Source organism: Sceloporus undulatus, chromosome 8, assembly GCF_019175285.1.
Source record: "Sceloporus undulatus isolate JIND9_A2432 ecotype Alabama chromosome 8, SceUnd_v1.1, whole genome shotgun sequence".
Classification (NCBI taxonomy): Eukaryota; Metazoa; Chordata; class Lepidosauria; order Squamata; family Phrynosomatidae; genus Sceloporus; species Sceloporus undulatus.
Window position 1 is genome coordinate 30,666,749 of NC_056529.1, and position 16,208 is coordinate 30,682,956.

The window sequence follows — 16,208 nt, forward strand, 5'->3', positions numbered from 1 at the left end:
TTATTATTATTATTATTATTATTATTATTATTATTATTATTATTATTATTATTCCATGTAGACTGCTCTAGAACCTTTTTTGCCTGATGAGTTTCATTAAAGTTTTGTTGTTTTAAAGAAAACATGAAATAAAAATCTGTTCAGACGTACTCTGCTTGTATTCTCAGAGGGCTACTGTTATGTCCTTCAACAAAATCAATATTCGTACAGGTATTGACTGTACAAATATATATATTGCTTGTCAAATACATCTTTCAAATTATTTTAACAGAACACTTTGTACGTTACATACAATAAAACAGTAATAATTACCTTTTTTTATTGGGACACGGTGGCTGAGCGGTTAAGACGCTGACTTGGATGATCGCAAAGGTTGGCGGTTCGAGACCTAAGCGCCGCGTGATGAAGAAAGCTCCTGTTACCAGTGCCAGCTTCTGCCAACCTAGAGGTTCAAAAGCATGTAAAAGTGCAAGTAGGTAAATGGGTACCACTTTGGTGGGAAGGTAAAAGCGTTCGGTGCAGTTATGCTCACAGAACTGTCTTTGACAAAGTTGGCTCTCCGATTTAATAACGGAGATTAGAGTTGTCCGCTACAGTCGGACACGACTTGGCAACCTTGTCAAAGGGGCAACCTTTATTTTTTAATCTGTAATATTTATGTTCACTGCAGCCCTGAAGGCTTCTTCTGCTTCTTTTTTTGTAATGAGTTGCCTTGTCTGTAGAAATCTAATAGAGGCAAATGTCCCTCGACTGGTGATGAGAGTTTCAGAGATACCCTGGTCTTTTATAGTGGCTCTTTATTTCACAGACAGACAGATATAGGCTACCTTGCAACCGAAAACTGGGCTTCAAGCCAGAAAAGGGATGGGTGCTAGGTGTAGGCCTTCTTACTTCCCATGCCAGGAGCAACCTGAGCCAGGGCTGTCCCAATTGGTTTCCTCACACAAAGCCTAGAAAAGTGGTGGTTTGAATCCACAGCTCTCTAAGATCTGATATCGGTTGCAGATTCTGGATGTGGAAATCCAACAAGTTATGCAAATGGGTTGGTGCTAGCAGCAAAGACTGTTGTATATCCATGTATCTAATATAATTATATATACACTCGGCCCTTCTTATACACAGATTTTTTTATACACGGATTCAAGCATCCACGGTTTGAAAATGTTCAAAAAAAGTATAATTTTCAAATCTCAAACCTTGATTTTCCATTTTTAATAAGGGACACCATTTTGCTATGTCATTCTATTTAATGGGACTTGAGCATCCACGGATTTTGTTATCCATTGGGGATCTTGGAACCAAACCCCAGCAGATAACAAGGGTCCACTGTACATAAGGAACCATAGGTTTGGTAGTAATAATAATAATAGTCATATTGATTTCATCATCATCATCATCATCATCATCATCATCATCATCATCATCATCATTTCTTACAATCAACAGATCCACTAGATCCAATAGAAAACTCAAACATAACATTAAAAGCAACATCCAAAAGGAATAAAGCAAACCAAAATATATGACGTTGCAAAATTGGACAGATATATGAATAATCAACAGACGTGTGCCTATAAACAACAGGAATCAGGACAGCACCCCATTTAATGTAAGATATCCTTCAGTTATAAGCCTTAATAAACCTCTCCAGACAGCTATTTTATTGGCTCTAATGACCATAGAAGTGTGTCATCTCTCTGATCTCTGCTTAGCCTATCTAGAAATCAACAGTACTGGTTTCTCTGTGCCTCGGGCGTTCAGTCTTGTGTGGATGATAAAGTCACTGTAATAGCAATATGGATTTCAGAAGGCATATTAAACCCATTTGTATGTTGATCACTGCCTTCGCTGTCTTTAAATGTCTTGTTATGGTTAGTCACCTACATACGCATGTGCATATGTGTCTTTAAGTCACCTGTGGTAACTTCATAAGCTTCACACAGTGTTCTTAGGCAAGGTCCGCTCAGAAGTGTTGCCAGTCTCTTCTTCTAAAATGGGTCAGTTCTAATAGACAGAATCCTAATTCTTTACACAGATTCTGTTCCATACAGTACGTCCTGCTAGTACTCCTAAAGCTATGCGTGTTCCTGCGATAAATACAGGTGATGCAAGGTGTGCCTTTGTACAGCTTTGCTGTAACATATTGGCAAAGGTGGCAGCTGAACTATTTCGTTGATGGATCTGGGATAGACTCTTAACTCCCAACTATACTTTTGGCAGCTTTTGCAATAAGAAATGCTGCAACTTTCTGACATTTCTAATTGCGGTTGTTGTTGTTACGTTTATTAGAAACCGGTTTAAAAAAAAAAAAGATTCCAGGCATTTTACAAATAAAATGTTTAAAAGGTAAAAATAGCAATATCTCCATAATACAGTGAAAAAGATCTGGAACAGCATCTGGTATTAACTGGGGATCTTTCATCCAAGTATTACGCTTCCAAGATCAGATAGGATCTGGTGCTTTAGGGTATTTAGGCCTGGTTTTATGAATAAATATAATGAAGGAAGGAGACTCCATTGCTCTCCAAGGGAGCGTCTTCCACTGTTAAACAGCCCTTAATGTAAAGAAGTTCCTCCTAATGTTGAAGTGGAATCTCTTTTCTTGTACCTTGCATTCATCATTCTGGGTCCTATTCTCTGGAGCAGCAGAAAACAAGCTTGCTCCACCTTTAGCATGACATCCCTTCAAACACTCAAACAGGGCTCCCATATCACCTCTTTAACCGTCTCTTCTCCAGGCTAAACTTACCCAGGTCCCTAAATCTATCCTCATACCTTCACTATTTTGGTGGCTCTCCTCTGGACACACTCCAGATCCTTTTTGTTGTTTTAGATTATGGGGATATTGCTGCTTTTACCTTTAAAATGTTTTTATTTGTAAAATGCCTTGGGTCTCTTTTTTTTTAGAATCCAGTATCTAACAACAACAACAACAACAACAACAACAACAACAACAACAACAGTTAGAAATTTCAAAAGGTTGCAACGTTTCTTTTTTAAAAACTGCCGAAAGTACAGCTGGGAGTTAAAATTCTGTCCTGGATCCAATAGCAAAACTAGTTCAGCTGCCACCTTCAATATGTTATAGCCAAGTTGTAATGCACACCCAGCATTACCTGTATTTATCTCAGGAACACAGCGTTAGCAGGACTTACAAACAGAATTTTATCTGCAGGCAAGAAGCATAATCTGTACAAAGAATTAGGATGCTATCTATTATAATTGATCTAAGCTATGGGAGCAAACATCTAGAATTCTAGATGCAACATGTCCAATTCACATGGGTCAGCCTGAAAGATAAGATGCACCTTCATTCATTTGCGATGGAATATCCTGTGCCCTGTGTTCAGATTTGCAGATGACACCAATTTAGGAGGAACAGCTAATAGCCCAGAGGATAGGATCAAAGACCTGAATAGATTAGAAAAGCTGGGCCAAAACTAACAAAATGAATTTCAACACGGAGAAAAGTAAGGTACTGCACTTCGACAGAAAAAACGAAATGCATAGATCTAGGATGGGGGAGACCTGGTTTAACAAGACAATCTATCGCACAAAGGCAGTAATGGAACAGCAGTGAGATTGAGAGCCTATTGATAGGTTTTGTCTATCAACGAAAAGGTACACTACAGTAATGAATGGCAAGGCAGCAGCAAGACGGCAACAACGTTGTCTGGTAAGTACCAGCCAAAGACATTTTATCCTGCTAAATTCCATTTTTTTAGCTTCATGTGATAAAGTCCTAATTATGATTCTGTATTATTTGTGTGAGTTGTTTTAACTTAAAGGCCTAATGTTTAAATAATAATCTGCAATGTCAAACCTTCCTTGGTGGACCAGATAGTACTAGTGTAGTGGAATCTCCTTCCTTGGAGGTCTCTAAGCAGAGGCTGGATGGCCATCTGTCAGGGATCCTTTCATTGGGATTTCCTGCATGGCAGGAGGTTGGACTGGATGGCCCTTGCGGTCTCTTCCAACTCTATGAGTCTATGATTTTATGACTATCTCAGAGAAGTGCATTTCCCTGTCTTTCAAAACAAATGGTCCAACTTGCTTTGCCATATGCATAACCTGGAATTTTTTTAAAGACATTGAGCAAAGCTACACTCATTTTCTGCAGTTTTGGTTTATGTTAACTCAACATTTCTTAGAGTTCATAATTTTTGTTTCCTAATCTCCCGAGGTTGCAAACAAATGTAGGCAGATCAACATCAACACTTCCTTAAGCTTTAGAGGTAAGCATCGGACTTTTGGGAAATGTATGCTAGAGAAGAAAAACTGTGTGCCTTTACATTTCTTTTAATGTGTTTACTCAGTAAATCAATTTGCTTATGCAGTTACATGCTCCTTGTGGAGGTTTATTAAAACACAGAGATATTTCCAAACTAGGTATATTATATTTCATAGAATGTCTGCAATCTAGGCATATTTCTTCCCATAAAGAGCATTTTTCATACTCATAAGTCATAACGAATATCTCAGTCATAAAGAAAACCAACCTACTGAATATTTCACATTTCATCTGTTGAGAAAACTTGCACATCTTAAACAGAAGTGAAGAGATTAGGAAGGATATGTTTTTGTGTTTGCTTTTATTAATTTAATGTTATAAAGCTGGGGGTTAAATGTCGGGTGTTATTTATGTAAATGTTACATGTTTTATGTCATGTCAGGTAGTTTATGGTATGTTTTTATGAGCCAGACCAATAAAAATGCTGTACAATTAAAGAAAAGGTTTTGTATCCTATCTGGCACACAGTCAAACACCTCTTGAACTTCTGCCTTTAAAATACAATGCCCCAAATGCAACCTTATTATTATTATTATTGGCAAACCATAATTATATGGCAGTAGGTCTTGCATAACATAAAGATGCTTAGTTGGAACAGTGTAAGACATAATTGGCTTGAACTATGAATGTGAGGCTCACACAACTAGTAATTTATTTTAGAAACTGATAACCTTATCTGTTCATCTTTATGTTTAACCACTCAACAAGGTATTTGTCTCGTTCTTCTCACAAAAGGTCTGAGGAAAACGGAGTAGAGAACACAACTGGGGAAACGCAGGACAGAATAAGTAAAGAGGTTGTACAGGAATACCTGGATAATCGAAATAGATTTAAATATCCGGGACCAGATGAAGTACATCCAAAGATATTTTAGGAACCCAAAGGAACCCAACAATTAGATATATCTTGATTTCAGTAAAGCCTTTGACAAGGTCCTCCATTATATTCTTGCAAACAAGCTTGTAAAATGTGGACTAGACAATGCAACTGTTAGGTGGATTTGTAACTGGTTGAATGGCAGCAATGGCTCCTCTTCTTCATCCTGGAGAGAAGTGACCAGTGGGGTGTCCAGAGGGGTCCTGTCCTGGGCCCAGGGCTATTCAACATCTTTATCAATGGCTTGGATGATGGAATAGAAGGCATGCCTATCAAATTTGCAGATGATACCAAATTAGGAGGAATAGCTAATACCCCAGAAGATCCTGGAGATGTCTTGTCCATAGGGTCACCATGAGTCAAAGTCACTTTGAGGGAAGTTAACAACAACAACAACATATATATATTATCAACAGACCAAGGATTTTTGGGAACCAGCTCTCCAAATATGCTATATATTAGTTGAAAGAAAACAGTGGTCAAAATGTCAACGTGTCTAACATTTTACACTTGTAATAATCTAGAAAACCGGCACAATATGTACCAAAAATGTATTCAGGAAACTTGATATAAAATTATAGAATGATGCATACAACACTGTAATATGACAGAGTAAATCTGGAAAGAGCCAGAGGTCCTCTGCTATATTTTGGTGCTGGCCATGTGCCGTAATGAATTCATTCATTCATTCTTTATAGTATCACGAAAATTAGACCTTTTCTTTCGGCTTCCACTGCCAAGATATTGGTCCATGCGCTAGTGGCCTCATGACTGGATCACTGTAAATTCTTCTGACAGGGCTTCCTCTTTTCCACCTCCACCCTCAAATCTCTATTTAACATTCAGCTGCAAATACAGTGCGCCTTATGCGGGGGATCTGTTTCGGACCCCTCTGCGTAAGGCAAATAGTGCATATGCTCGAGGCTTATTGAAAATAATGGGGCTTGTGCAGGCGCACGCACCACTGAAACTTCCATCACACGCGTAAAAGGTGCCTGCGTATGATACGGGCGCACTGTATCATCATGTCTGCTCACTGTTTCAATCACATCTCTCTTTTATGGTCATCCCTCCACTGGATCTCCCTCCCTTTCCATATCCGTTATAAACTTTTGTTAGTGACCTCCAAAGCTCTTCTTTAACCAGCTTCAAAGCTGAGTTGAAGACAACTCTGTTTAGGGAAGTTTTTTCAGACATTACATGATTGTTAGTTCACGCTTATTTTAACTTGAGTTATTACAGTGTGCCCGTGCCATATTTGAGTGCGCCATACGCAGCTTTCAGCTTACGCTGAAGCCATGCTGCAGGGAAAACAATGGCATGCATACCCATGGTGCGTGCACCATGCCGCTCCATGTGCATGCACCCCATTGTTTTCAATGGTGCTTGAGCATACTCCTTTTTCCCTTATGCGGGTATGGATCCCCCACGTAAGGGAAGAGCCCACTGTATATCTTATTGCTTTAATTTTAACATACATATTAATTTTAACTGTTTTTTTTGTAGGATGTACACCTATGGCAGGTTTCTAATTCTATTTTTGTTATTTTAACTTAATGGTATGCACAGCGCTATGTAGACTTGCAGTGCTTTATAAATAAAGCTTAATAATAATGACAATGACGATGACACATTCTTCAGCTGACATTGTGTACATTTCCACCCTTAATTACCAAGACCTTTTTGTGCCATGACAAAGTTCATCCTGCTTTCTAAATAATATTTACATTAGACATATAGGCTGAGTAGGATCTGCCAGGACCAGCATCAAGAGTCTGCATCCATGGATAAATGCTGAAGCTCTAGTACGGTGATGGTGAACCTTTTAGAGTCCGAGTGCCCAAACTACAAGCCAAACCCCACTTATTTATTGCAAAGTGCCACATCCCTCTAGTAACAAACTCTGGCAAACTCTTGTGCTGGGGTGATGGCACCTGTGCCCACAGAGAGAGCTCTGAGTGCCACCTCTGGCACGCATGCCATAGGTTCACCATCACTGCTCTAGTAGCTACTAGCCAAGCTAGCTGGAGGAAGCTGGCTGTTAAAGTAAAAAACAAGAGTAACATTTCTGGAGCTAGATTTTTTTTTAATACAATGTTATTGGATTTATAACCTACCTTTCTCCTAAACTGGACCCAAGGTGACTCACAGAAGATGCTTCAGCCACCTTGAATCCCATTTTGGGAGAAAGGATATAAATCCAATCAATCAATCAATCATGTTGAGAGATCTTGTAGCACCTTTGAGACTAACTGAAAGAAAGTTGGCTGCATGAGCTTTTGTAGACTTAAGTCTGCTTCCTCAGATGCATTTGCACTCCAAAGGGCAATATTATTTAATAGCAGCTGGTTGGTTTAGGCTTACCATTTAAACAGAAATCTCTCATTACATACAAAACTTTATTCTTCCAGTCTCTAAACTGATAAAATTTATCAATGCATTTAAAATCAGGGTGTAATTGTAGAGATAGAATTGGAGAAGGAGCAGGAGCTAATGATATTTTCCATTTGTTTCAAATGCCAACTGAAGTTCGAAGGAAGAGAATTGTTAGGATTTTGGGGAGCTTTGATTTAGTAAAGGAAAAAATGTATTCAACTGCTGGAGAGAACTTGCGTTCAAGTTCCATCGAAATCCATGCCACCGAGAGATCATAATGGATTAATTGAGCTGTTCAAGTAATTTGGAAAGCTTAAAAGTAAAATTCAATATGCTCTCCTTATCATTTAGCATGGTTAGAGAATCTAGCCTGAGATGTTTGGTGTATAAGCTGGTGGTTAGCAGGTTTTTGTCAAGTTTTAAAATGTGACTTGGAGGAGTTAGCAGAATTGATTGAAACACAAAAGAAGTTTAGGAAGACGGAACATTTTTAGGCTATTCACCCAAAACAGAAGATTTCTAAGTTATGAAATCCTTTATGCCGAGCTGCATATTTTACAAGCTTGCCACCTGTGAACAATTCGTGTCATCACCCATTGCGCAGCCTTAACAAGCAGCTGCATGTATTTATTAACAAATCTTCTAAACAGATTAGTGTCAACCACGAAAGATTAAATCAGACAAGAGGAAAAACTGGCCTATTGCATTAAAAGGAAGAAGAAAATAAACATCAGTGGGTACTATATCTGATTTATAATTACATTTGGAGACAGTTTATTCTTGGCAAGGCTTTCCCGTCTAACTAAAAAGATTGCATGTACAGCGCTGTGTAAATTTACAGCGCTTCATAAATAAAGGTTAATAATAAATAATAATAATAATAACAACAATGAGTATTCACACTTATGCAGCCAATAATCCTTCAGTTAGCAAAACTGACTTTGTCAGTCATAAAGTTATTTATAATTCCAAACCAGGATTGGATTGGTGTTATTCTGTGTGATGCCCTGCCTCTAGCTAACTCAATAACTTGACTACATCCAACATTTGCTGGAACTGGCTTCAAACACACACTCACACTCACACTCTTCACAGCCACACACCCCATTCAGACTCTTGCATTCCCTCTCAGGCTGCAGAAGCTTGAGGCTTGGGTAACTGAGGCCTCATTCCCACTTATGGATAAATCGGTGTGTGATCTGAATCGATGGATCGATTCGGCATCGGATCATGTTCCCACTACATTTGCCTCAATCGCATTTCCTATCATTTTCTGGCACCAAAACCCCCACTTCTGGTTCCCATTCACCAATGAATCAATTCCAAATGAATAGGTTCCAGCCTGCAGAAGGGGAAATTTGAATCAATTCCGATCCGCTTGTGGTTCACACTTGCACAGAATTGATTTGTCAAAAAAAGAACCAGAAAAAAAATCAGCATCCAGAAGACGTGGGTTAAATGGATCTGGAGCATGGCCCCCCTCTCAGAATCGCTTCAGCAATTTGGATTAGGTGGGAACCAGGGTTGTTTGAACTGGTTCAAAACGATTCATGATCCGATTTAAAAGGTAGTGGGAATGAGGCCTGAAAGCACTTTTAATCAATGATAAGCACTACTTTCAAACAACAATAAATCTATGGCAGAGGAACCTGGATGGGGATCCTGACATCTTACAGCTGACTGTTAACCACAATCTATCCTTTCGAGGAAGTAAAGATTAGTTTTTATAAAACACTTTCACAGAAACTCCTGTTATGAACAAGCCCATACCTTGGGCGTAATGGCTGTAATAAATCAACATGTATTTACGTGGTGCCTATATGAAACTAGAGTTAGCGACAATTGACTTCCCAAGGAGAGGCATTCCATAACTGGGATGCTACAGCTGAGAAGGCCCTCGCCTATGGTCCATCCCTGCAGACCTCAGTCCTTGGGCAGAACATAAAGGAAGGAGCATTCGCTTAAGTATTGCGATCCCCAGATGTTTAACACTTCCAATGTTATTACAAGCACCTTGAATTCAGCATGGAAGTGTACCAGCAGCCAGTAGTCTTCTCACCTATGAGATGCGCTCTTCAGCTAGACCTGCGCCACCTTGACATTTTCATCCTCTTAGCTGTTTTTATATTATGCAGATATTGCTGTTTTTACCTTTTTAATATTTTATTTGTAAAATGCCTTGAATCTCTCTTTTTTAGAAACCGGCGTATAATAAACTTAACAACAATAACAATTAGAAATTGCAGAAAGTTGCAGCATTTCATTTTACAAAAAAACTGCCAAACATACAGCTGAGAGTTAAGGCCTTATCCTGGTTCCATGAGCAAAATAATTCAGCTGCCATCGTCATCGATATGCTATAGCCAAACTGTATGAAGGCACACCCTGCATTACCTGGATTTATCTCATAGCTTTATGAACAATAGCAGGACTTATTGTATGAAACAGAATTTTATCTGCAGGCAAGAAGCATAATCTGTACAAGGATTTAGGATGCTATCTATTATAACTGACCCAATCGTGTGTTTTGGTCTGCAGTCTCCAGGATAACCAGTTGCAAACCTGTTCAGTTTCAAAACATTAACGCCCATATTTCTGATTTGTCAACTACTGGAACATAAATGCCATAGGATCTAAGGAATGGGAGAGAACATCTAGATCTCTAGATGCAATGTGTCAAATTCACATGGTCTCAGACCGAAAGATAAGATGTACCTTCATTCATTTGTTTTGGAATATCCAGTGCTCTGTGTTCTGTATCTGTCACCTTGGCTATAGCACTCTTTGATTTAGGGCAGCTGAAGAAGGCATAAACAGGAAGGTTTTGCTACAGCATTTTAATATTTGGTGTGTATGTATGTGTGCAAGTGGGCTCATGTATGCACATACACACACATACATACATAAAACATATACATAAAATCCTCCCTAGGCATTCCAGTTATAACATCTACAGCTGTCATCCCCATCATCCCTGCCCCTTATTCAATGTCAACTGGAGGATAGGCAGTAATAAAAGACAAGGCTGAGAATTTGGGTATTCTAGCAGAGCACTATACTGTTGCTCAGAAGACTTAATATCTCCCCTTTCCAAAGCACTCACATAGGCTAAACTGATATTTTAACATTTAATCACAATATACATGTGCAAGATATTCAGTTATGTGGGCTACTTTCAGTACAGAATACAGAATCAACAACGTGAACTATTTGCTTTGTGTTGCCTAGTGGTTAGAAGCTACATTGCACCAAGGCCTTATTCCTATTTGCAAGCATACAAATAAATTAACTATTTTCAAGACATGGCAGAACCTTTCCATTATTTATTTGGTGAGAGAATTAAAATATAGGAGCAAAAGGTGTGGTTGAAGACTTGCTATATGTAGTCGATTGCCACAGCACTAATCAAACCAGTTGTTAATATGAGAAGCGACTGGCACCAATACCTGGTTTCCATGGCTAGATTTCAACTTGTGTTGAATTGATTTAGGGCCAATCCTGAGTTTGCCAACTTGGGCAGGCTATGAGAAAATTATAGGATAAATATTTATCAGCATTTATGGGGAGTCATTCTACTGGTCAGCTGGCATCTTAAGACAACAGTCAACACCCAGGTTTGGCAGGGCACTCCAAAAGTGGTGACAGAACATTAATATTTAGCCCTGCTTTCTAAGCTAGCAAGAAACAGGTTGTGCCCATTGGCAAAAAAACAAGGTATAGACATTTCCTGACAAGTCATAAGCCTTTGCCTTACACACAGTCCATTGGAAACCATGTCCACAACATCCTGCAGGACTGGACAGGAGACATGCCGCCCTTGTTCTGTTCAGTGACATTGAAAATATTCCTGTGAATCACACTAAATGCATCTCTGGCATACTGATCATATTCCTGCTTCCTCCAACTGGATCAAATTGGGGGATGAATGAAACACACACATCTGCTTCTTTGGGGTGTTTTTTTGTGAGTGGAATGGCACAAATGCTTGAGGAAAATACCCAAATGTCCCAAAGATGCAAAACAGAGTATCTTTGTTATCTTTTGTTTTTACTCTAACAGAAGAATATGGGAAAACATTGACTATAAGGAAGATTTCAACATCTTTGTTTGAACACTACCATAATTAAGTCAAACTGAACATGGTGCAATTCTCGTGAATTGGTCTAATTAAGATATTGCCCCAACATGGATCACAGCTGCAGTTTAGGATCTTCTAATATTTTCACAAGTCACTTTAAGGTAACCTGTACTTTCTTATGTTTTCCAAACAGGTTCTCTTCCCATCTGAGGGCCCAAATTATTCCAAAAGAATTACTTTCCTAGGTGTGCATATAGATCAGATGTTAAGAATTTCATTAGCTGGAGCAGTTAGTACTTCCTTGGCAGTAGATACTGTACACATGATAATCCAGTCTTGGGTTTTCATGTACTTAAATGTTGGCCATCCCAGGGTTTGTTTCCAGTTCGTGTAAATCTCTTTTGGCATCCCAGGGTTCTGTTAAAACAACATTAAAGTTATAACATAACTTAATGAAAGAGAACCAACTTTACCTATTCATCAATATTTCTCTCTAGCTATTCTAGAGCTGAAGGCCTAGGTGGCTTGGATAAAAATCTAAAACAAATTTCACCTATCAATAGGATTCCAAATAAAGGTTTAAATTAACTGCTTGCTTGCAGGTGATGATACTTTAATGGAAATGGGAGTCCCAGGTTCAATCCTTGGCCTCGCCAGGCTAAAGAGAAGAAGGCAGAAGGTGATGTAAGGAACCTATTCTGGCTATCCTGGTGTGAGAAAGCATTACAAACTGCCTTAAACTTTGTCTTGATTCATTTGTTTCTTCTGTTTTAACAGAGGCCCAGTAGGATCCAAGGAAAAAGAAAAGAAAAGCAGATTATTTATGTTTTTGTTTGCCTTATATCTCATCTTTTTTTAAAGGCAGCTCATAATAACAGTAGATTTTTAAAAAGGAAAGGAAGTTAACTGTCCTGAGTCTGCAAAACTGAATATTAGTCTTGCTTCAGGGTCCCTTGCAGATCTCCGCAAAAGAGGGTCACCACAAGTCAAAGCCAACTAAGTGGCACACAACAAAAATGCCACTAAGACACATAACAATTCTCCATTAATTTTAAAGCACCATTTAAAACAATCAGAAGCATCATATAAACACATAGTTCTAAGAAAAGTACAACACTCAATGAGCCACAAACCCACCCTCAGCAGCAGGTCAACTGCTAAACCCTGCCTGAATAACAATAATGTCTTGCTGCTTCCAGAACGTGAGAACAGTCACCAAGAAAGCTTTGTTTCACAACCAAATAGAAATGCCTCTAAAGGTAGCAGGACCAAATGGGCATCTCCTGAAGGTCTCAAAGAGGAGGCAAGCCTCTATGGGATTATAGAGCAGTTATGCCAGAAATGTGAATTTATGGGGAAACCTATGTAAATCTGTGCAGAGTTAGGTAATGTTTAATTGTTTTACTTCACCCTGATCACGAATACATCACCAACAATACTGGTAGCATCCTGTATTATGCATCTGGACTATTTGAAGGCAACTTCTACTCAAACCTACTCCAAGAGGGTTAGGATGGATCTTGTAATGAGAAATATCCATTGACACCTCAGATTAGTACTACACTTGCCTCTTTGGGGAATCACAAATTTATACACCGTCCCTGATTCTGTGAAGCCTGAGAATAATTGGGAATCACATTTTGCAATGCATAATTATTTAGCTTCGGAAGATATTGAAAGCATCTTACCTGTAAGTAGCTGTATTAGGAGGACTGCCTCTTTTGGCTTGAATTCCTTTTTTCTAATAGTGACCTGGGGAGAAAAATGGGTTCAGTAATATTATGATGACTGTATTCCTGTCCTGTTGTATTTGATAGATCTGGCAAATCGGATGCTCTGGGTTGAGTTTTCTTGGTTGTGGTGCCCAAATATTGGAAATATCTGTCCTGGGAGGTTTTTCTGGATCCTCCATTCCAATGCCCAGTTTAAAAAAAAGGATTCTCCATTATTCTGTCAGCATTGGCAATACTGTAATTGATTCCCCCAATTTTTGTTTTTTAGGCTGATATATATTGTTTTGTCTGATTTTTTGGGGGGGAGGTTGTGTAAGGGGGAACCTCTTTGGTCTGGAGATGACAGTAAGTGGAGCTCATATTACTCCTTCACCTGTTGCAAGAATGCATGGGAGGGGAGGGGACTAGCCCCATTCCCCATTGCTGATGCACCTGGTGGTCATGGCCCCAAGTTTGGCCCAATCCGGCCCCCTGCATGTGGAGAAACACATATGTAAATAGAATGGAATGGGCCGTGAATCACTGCATACAACAGTTTGGTGTGTGTGCATGTGTGGAAGCACATCAGACAGGCTAGTACTAGCCCTGCAATGCCTGTCACACATTCTCTCAAGGTAGGTATGTGTGTGAGAACTCAGGGGGATGTAGCAAAATTGTAAGTGTTACTAGTCTCTGTTGTAAGAGGCCCTAGGTAGCTGAGGTAGGGTGGAGTTGGTTCAGTGTCTCCTGATCTTGGATAACACCTTGGTAATAATCAGGAATGGAGGAAACAGGTATTGATCTATCTATTAGAAAAGGAAGGCATGCTCTCCTGAGCCCTGTCTTCTTCTGTCCCTGCTGCAGAACCATGCCACTTGAGCATTGTTGGGGCAGTGAAAAGGTCCACCTGAGGTATACCCCATCTGTGGACGATCTTTTCTTGACCAAATAGATGAATCATCCTCTTGTGGGTTTGGGTGGCTGACCTGCTGAGTTGCTGCCAGTGTGTTCTGAGTTCCAGATATGTGAAAGGCCGCCACATGTATGTGGTAGTTCAGACGCCAATGCCATAGGTTGGTGCCTTGGTGGCCAGTGCAGGGAAACAAGTATCCTTCTCTTTGTTTATGTACTACATTAGTGTTGTATTGTCTATCATTGTCTGCCCTGGGCCTGACTTAGAGGCACAGTCAGAAGACTCAGACCATGGAGACATGGAGGAGGCTGAGACAGGGGCAGATCTGTGAAGCAGAGATGGCAGAGAGCCAGAAATAACCAACATAGTGCAATCGTCAAAAATGCCATTTGCCCTCAGAGCCCCTGTGTTTGTTATATTCATGGTGTGACAAAGCAGAGAAAGTAATTGTCCTCATGGAGGTAGTTGAATGGCATGGGCGCACTGTACCATATATTATAGTTGGATCATACATATGGTACATAGCATGGTCCCCCAGCACAATAATCATTGCAGGATTATCCCAATCCTAACACATAGTTGACATGATTAGAGGTGAGATCAAAGTAAAGCTGGATGGAGAAAGTGAGAATTTCAACATCCTAATATTAAGTAAGTCAATGAATGCAAGTGAGATACTGATTTATTATGTAATGCAAACATACTGCAATGTCATGCCCAGCCTGGAAGATGGCTTGGAGGACTCAGAGGATGAGCTAGAGCCTCTGGGATCTGAACCTATAATGGAGGAGCCAGAGCCCCAGGGGCTTGAACCTGTAATGGAGGAGCCAGAGGCTGGCCCTAGTTCTGCTGGAGCAGAGTCTATGGCCCCTCCAGAGGTTCAGCAGACAAGTTTGCCTGGTGCCAAGGCTGTGGACATGGAGGAGGATCTGGGCAGTGTGCCTACCTTCAATGAGCGTCGAGCAGAAAGAGAGGGCCTTCGAAGATCTCGGAGGCTTTATCAGAAGCGTCTTCGTAATCAGGCACAGCTGAAGGCCAGCTCCTTGCCTTAAGCACCTGGAGCATGTGTGGTTCTTTGCCAGTGGATATCTGACTCTTTTAGGGGAAAGACTCTGTCTCTGGCTCCTTGGCTTCTTGTCTTGAATACCCGGAAACCTTGACCTTGGACTGCTTCATCGAACTGCCTATCTGTTACCCTGAACCTCGGACCGTCTGACAATTCTCTTGGTAATCCCTTTTGGTAAAGCTACTGCAACTCTCTAGGACTGTGTAGCTTACACTGACTTTGCTGTGCTGGGAGGGGGTTGTTTGTTTGAGAACTAGCTGCCTTATCAGCCCTTTGGCTGCTTTCCCGGACATGCTAAGCAGTTTATCACAGTGATTTACAGATTCACTCTTCCCTAGTTCATATTACTTGTTCTGATATAAGCATTGCCTTTGGGTTTACAAAACACTGTAGCACTGATATATCAGATGGTCTTACAAATAGGTCAATCAACAGCAAGGAATTACTAGCTCTGATAATGAAAAACTAAGATTTAGGTAAACAGAATAATACTGACAGGCAACAGATAGACGGGCACTTACTTAAAGAACCTGGCCTGTGTTAAATAGCTTCTGGCTTTTGCTATTTCTTCAGCAAGTTTCTTTAAGTCATCTCCTTCAAACAAAGGGAAAACTGGATCCTGAAAAACAAAACAAGGCATTCATTGGGATTTGAAGCAATTTTCTGTTTTACCAACATATTGCAGAACCAGAAACCACATTTCACACCAGCAAATATCACCAGAGTGAGGGGTTACTCACTGGATAATCCAGCTGGTGCATACAAATGACAATGCACCAATTTAGCTTCAACCCAGAACATTGTGGGAATATATTTTCCAAGCTGGGGAAGTCAGTGTCCATGGACTTCTGTGAAGCACTAGAAGTTGCCTAGAGATGTTGGGTATGGTAAGTCCC

General features: G+C 40.0%; 2 protein-coding genes across 3 annotated transcripts in view; both read right to left on the bottom strand.

Annotated features, from left to right (window-relative positions):
- Nucleotides 1-10,362, bottom strand: part of LOC121914142 (putative short-chain dehydrogenase/reductase family 42E member 2) — a 25,761-nt gene extending 15,399 nt beyond the window's left edge. Inside the window, exons 1-2 of the mRNA XM_042437234.1 lie at nt 10,259-10,362; nt 313-442 (exon numbers count right to left, since the gene is read on the bottom strand). Of these exons, the coding sequence (XP_042293168.1) occupies nt 313-442; nt 10,259-10,268 (140 nt within the window). The 5' untranslated portion in view covers nt 10,269-10,362. The remainder of the gene's footprint in view (nt 1-312; nt 443-10,258) is intronic.
- LOC121914140 (uncharacterized protein C16orf52 homolog B) overlaps nt 9,517-16,208 on the bottom strand; it is a 62,090-nt gene continuing 55,398 nt past the window's right edge. For both annotated transcript variants that reach the window (XM_042437230.1, XM_042437231.1), the window contains exons 32-34: nt 15,834-15,931; nt 13,310-13,373; nt 9,517-12,038 (exon numbers count right to left, since the gene is read on the bottom strand). In XM_042437230.1, the coding sequence (XP_042293164.1) occupies nt 13,325-13,373; nt 15,834-15,931 (147 nt within the window). In that variant the 3' untranslated portion in view covers nt 9,517-12,038; nt 13,310-13,324. The remainder of the gene's footprint in view (nt 12,039-13,309; nt 13,374-15,833; nt 15,932-16,208) is intronic.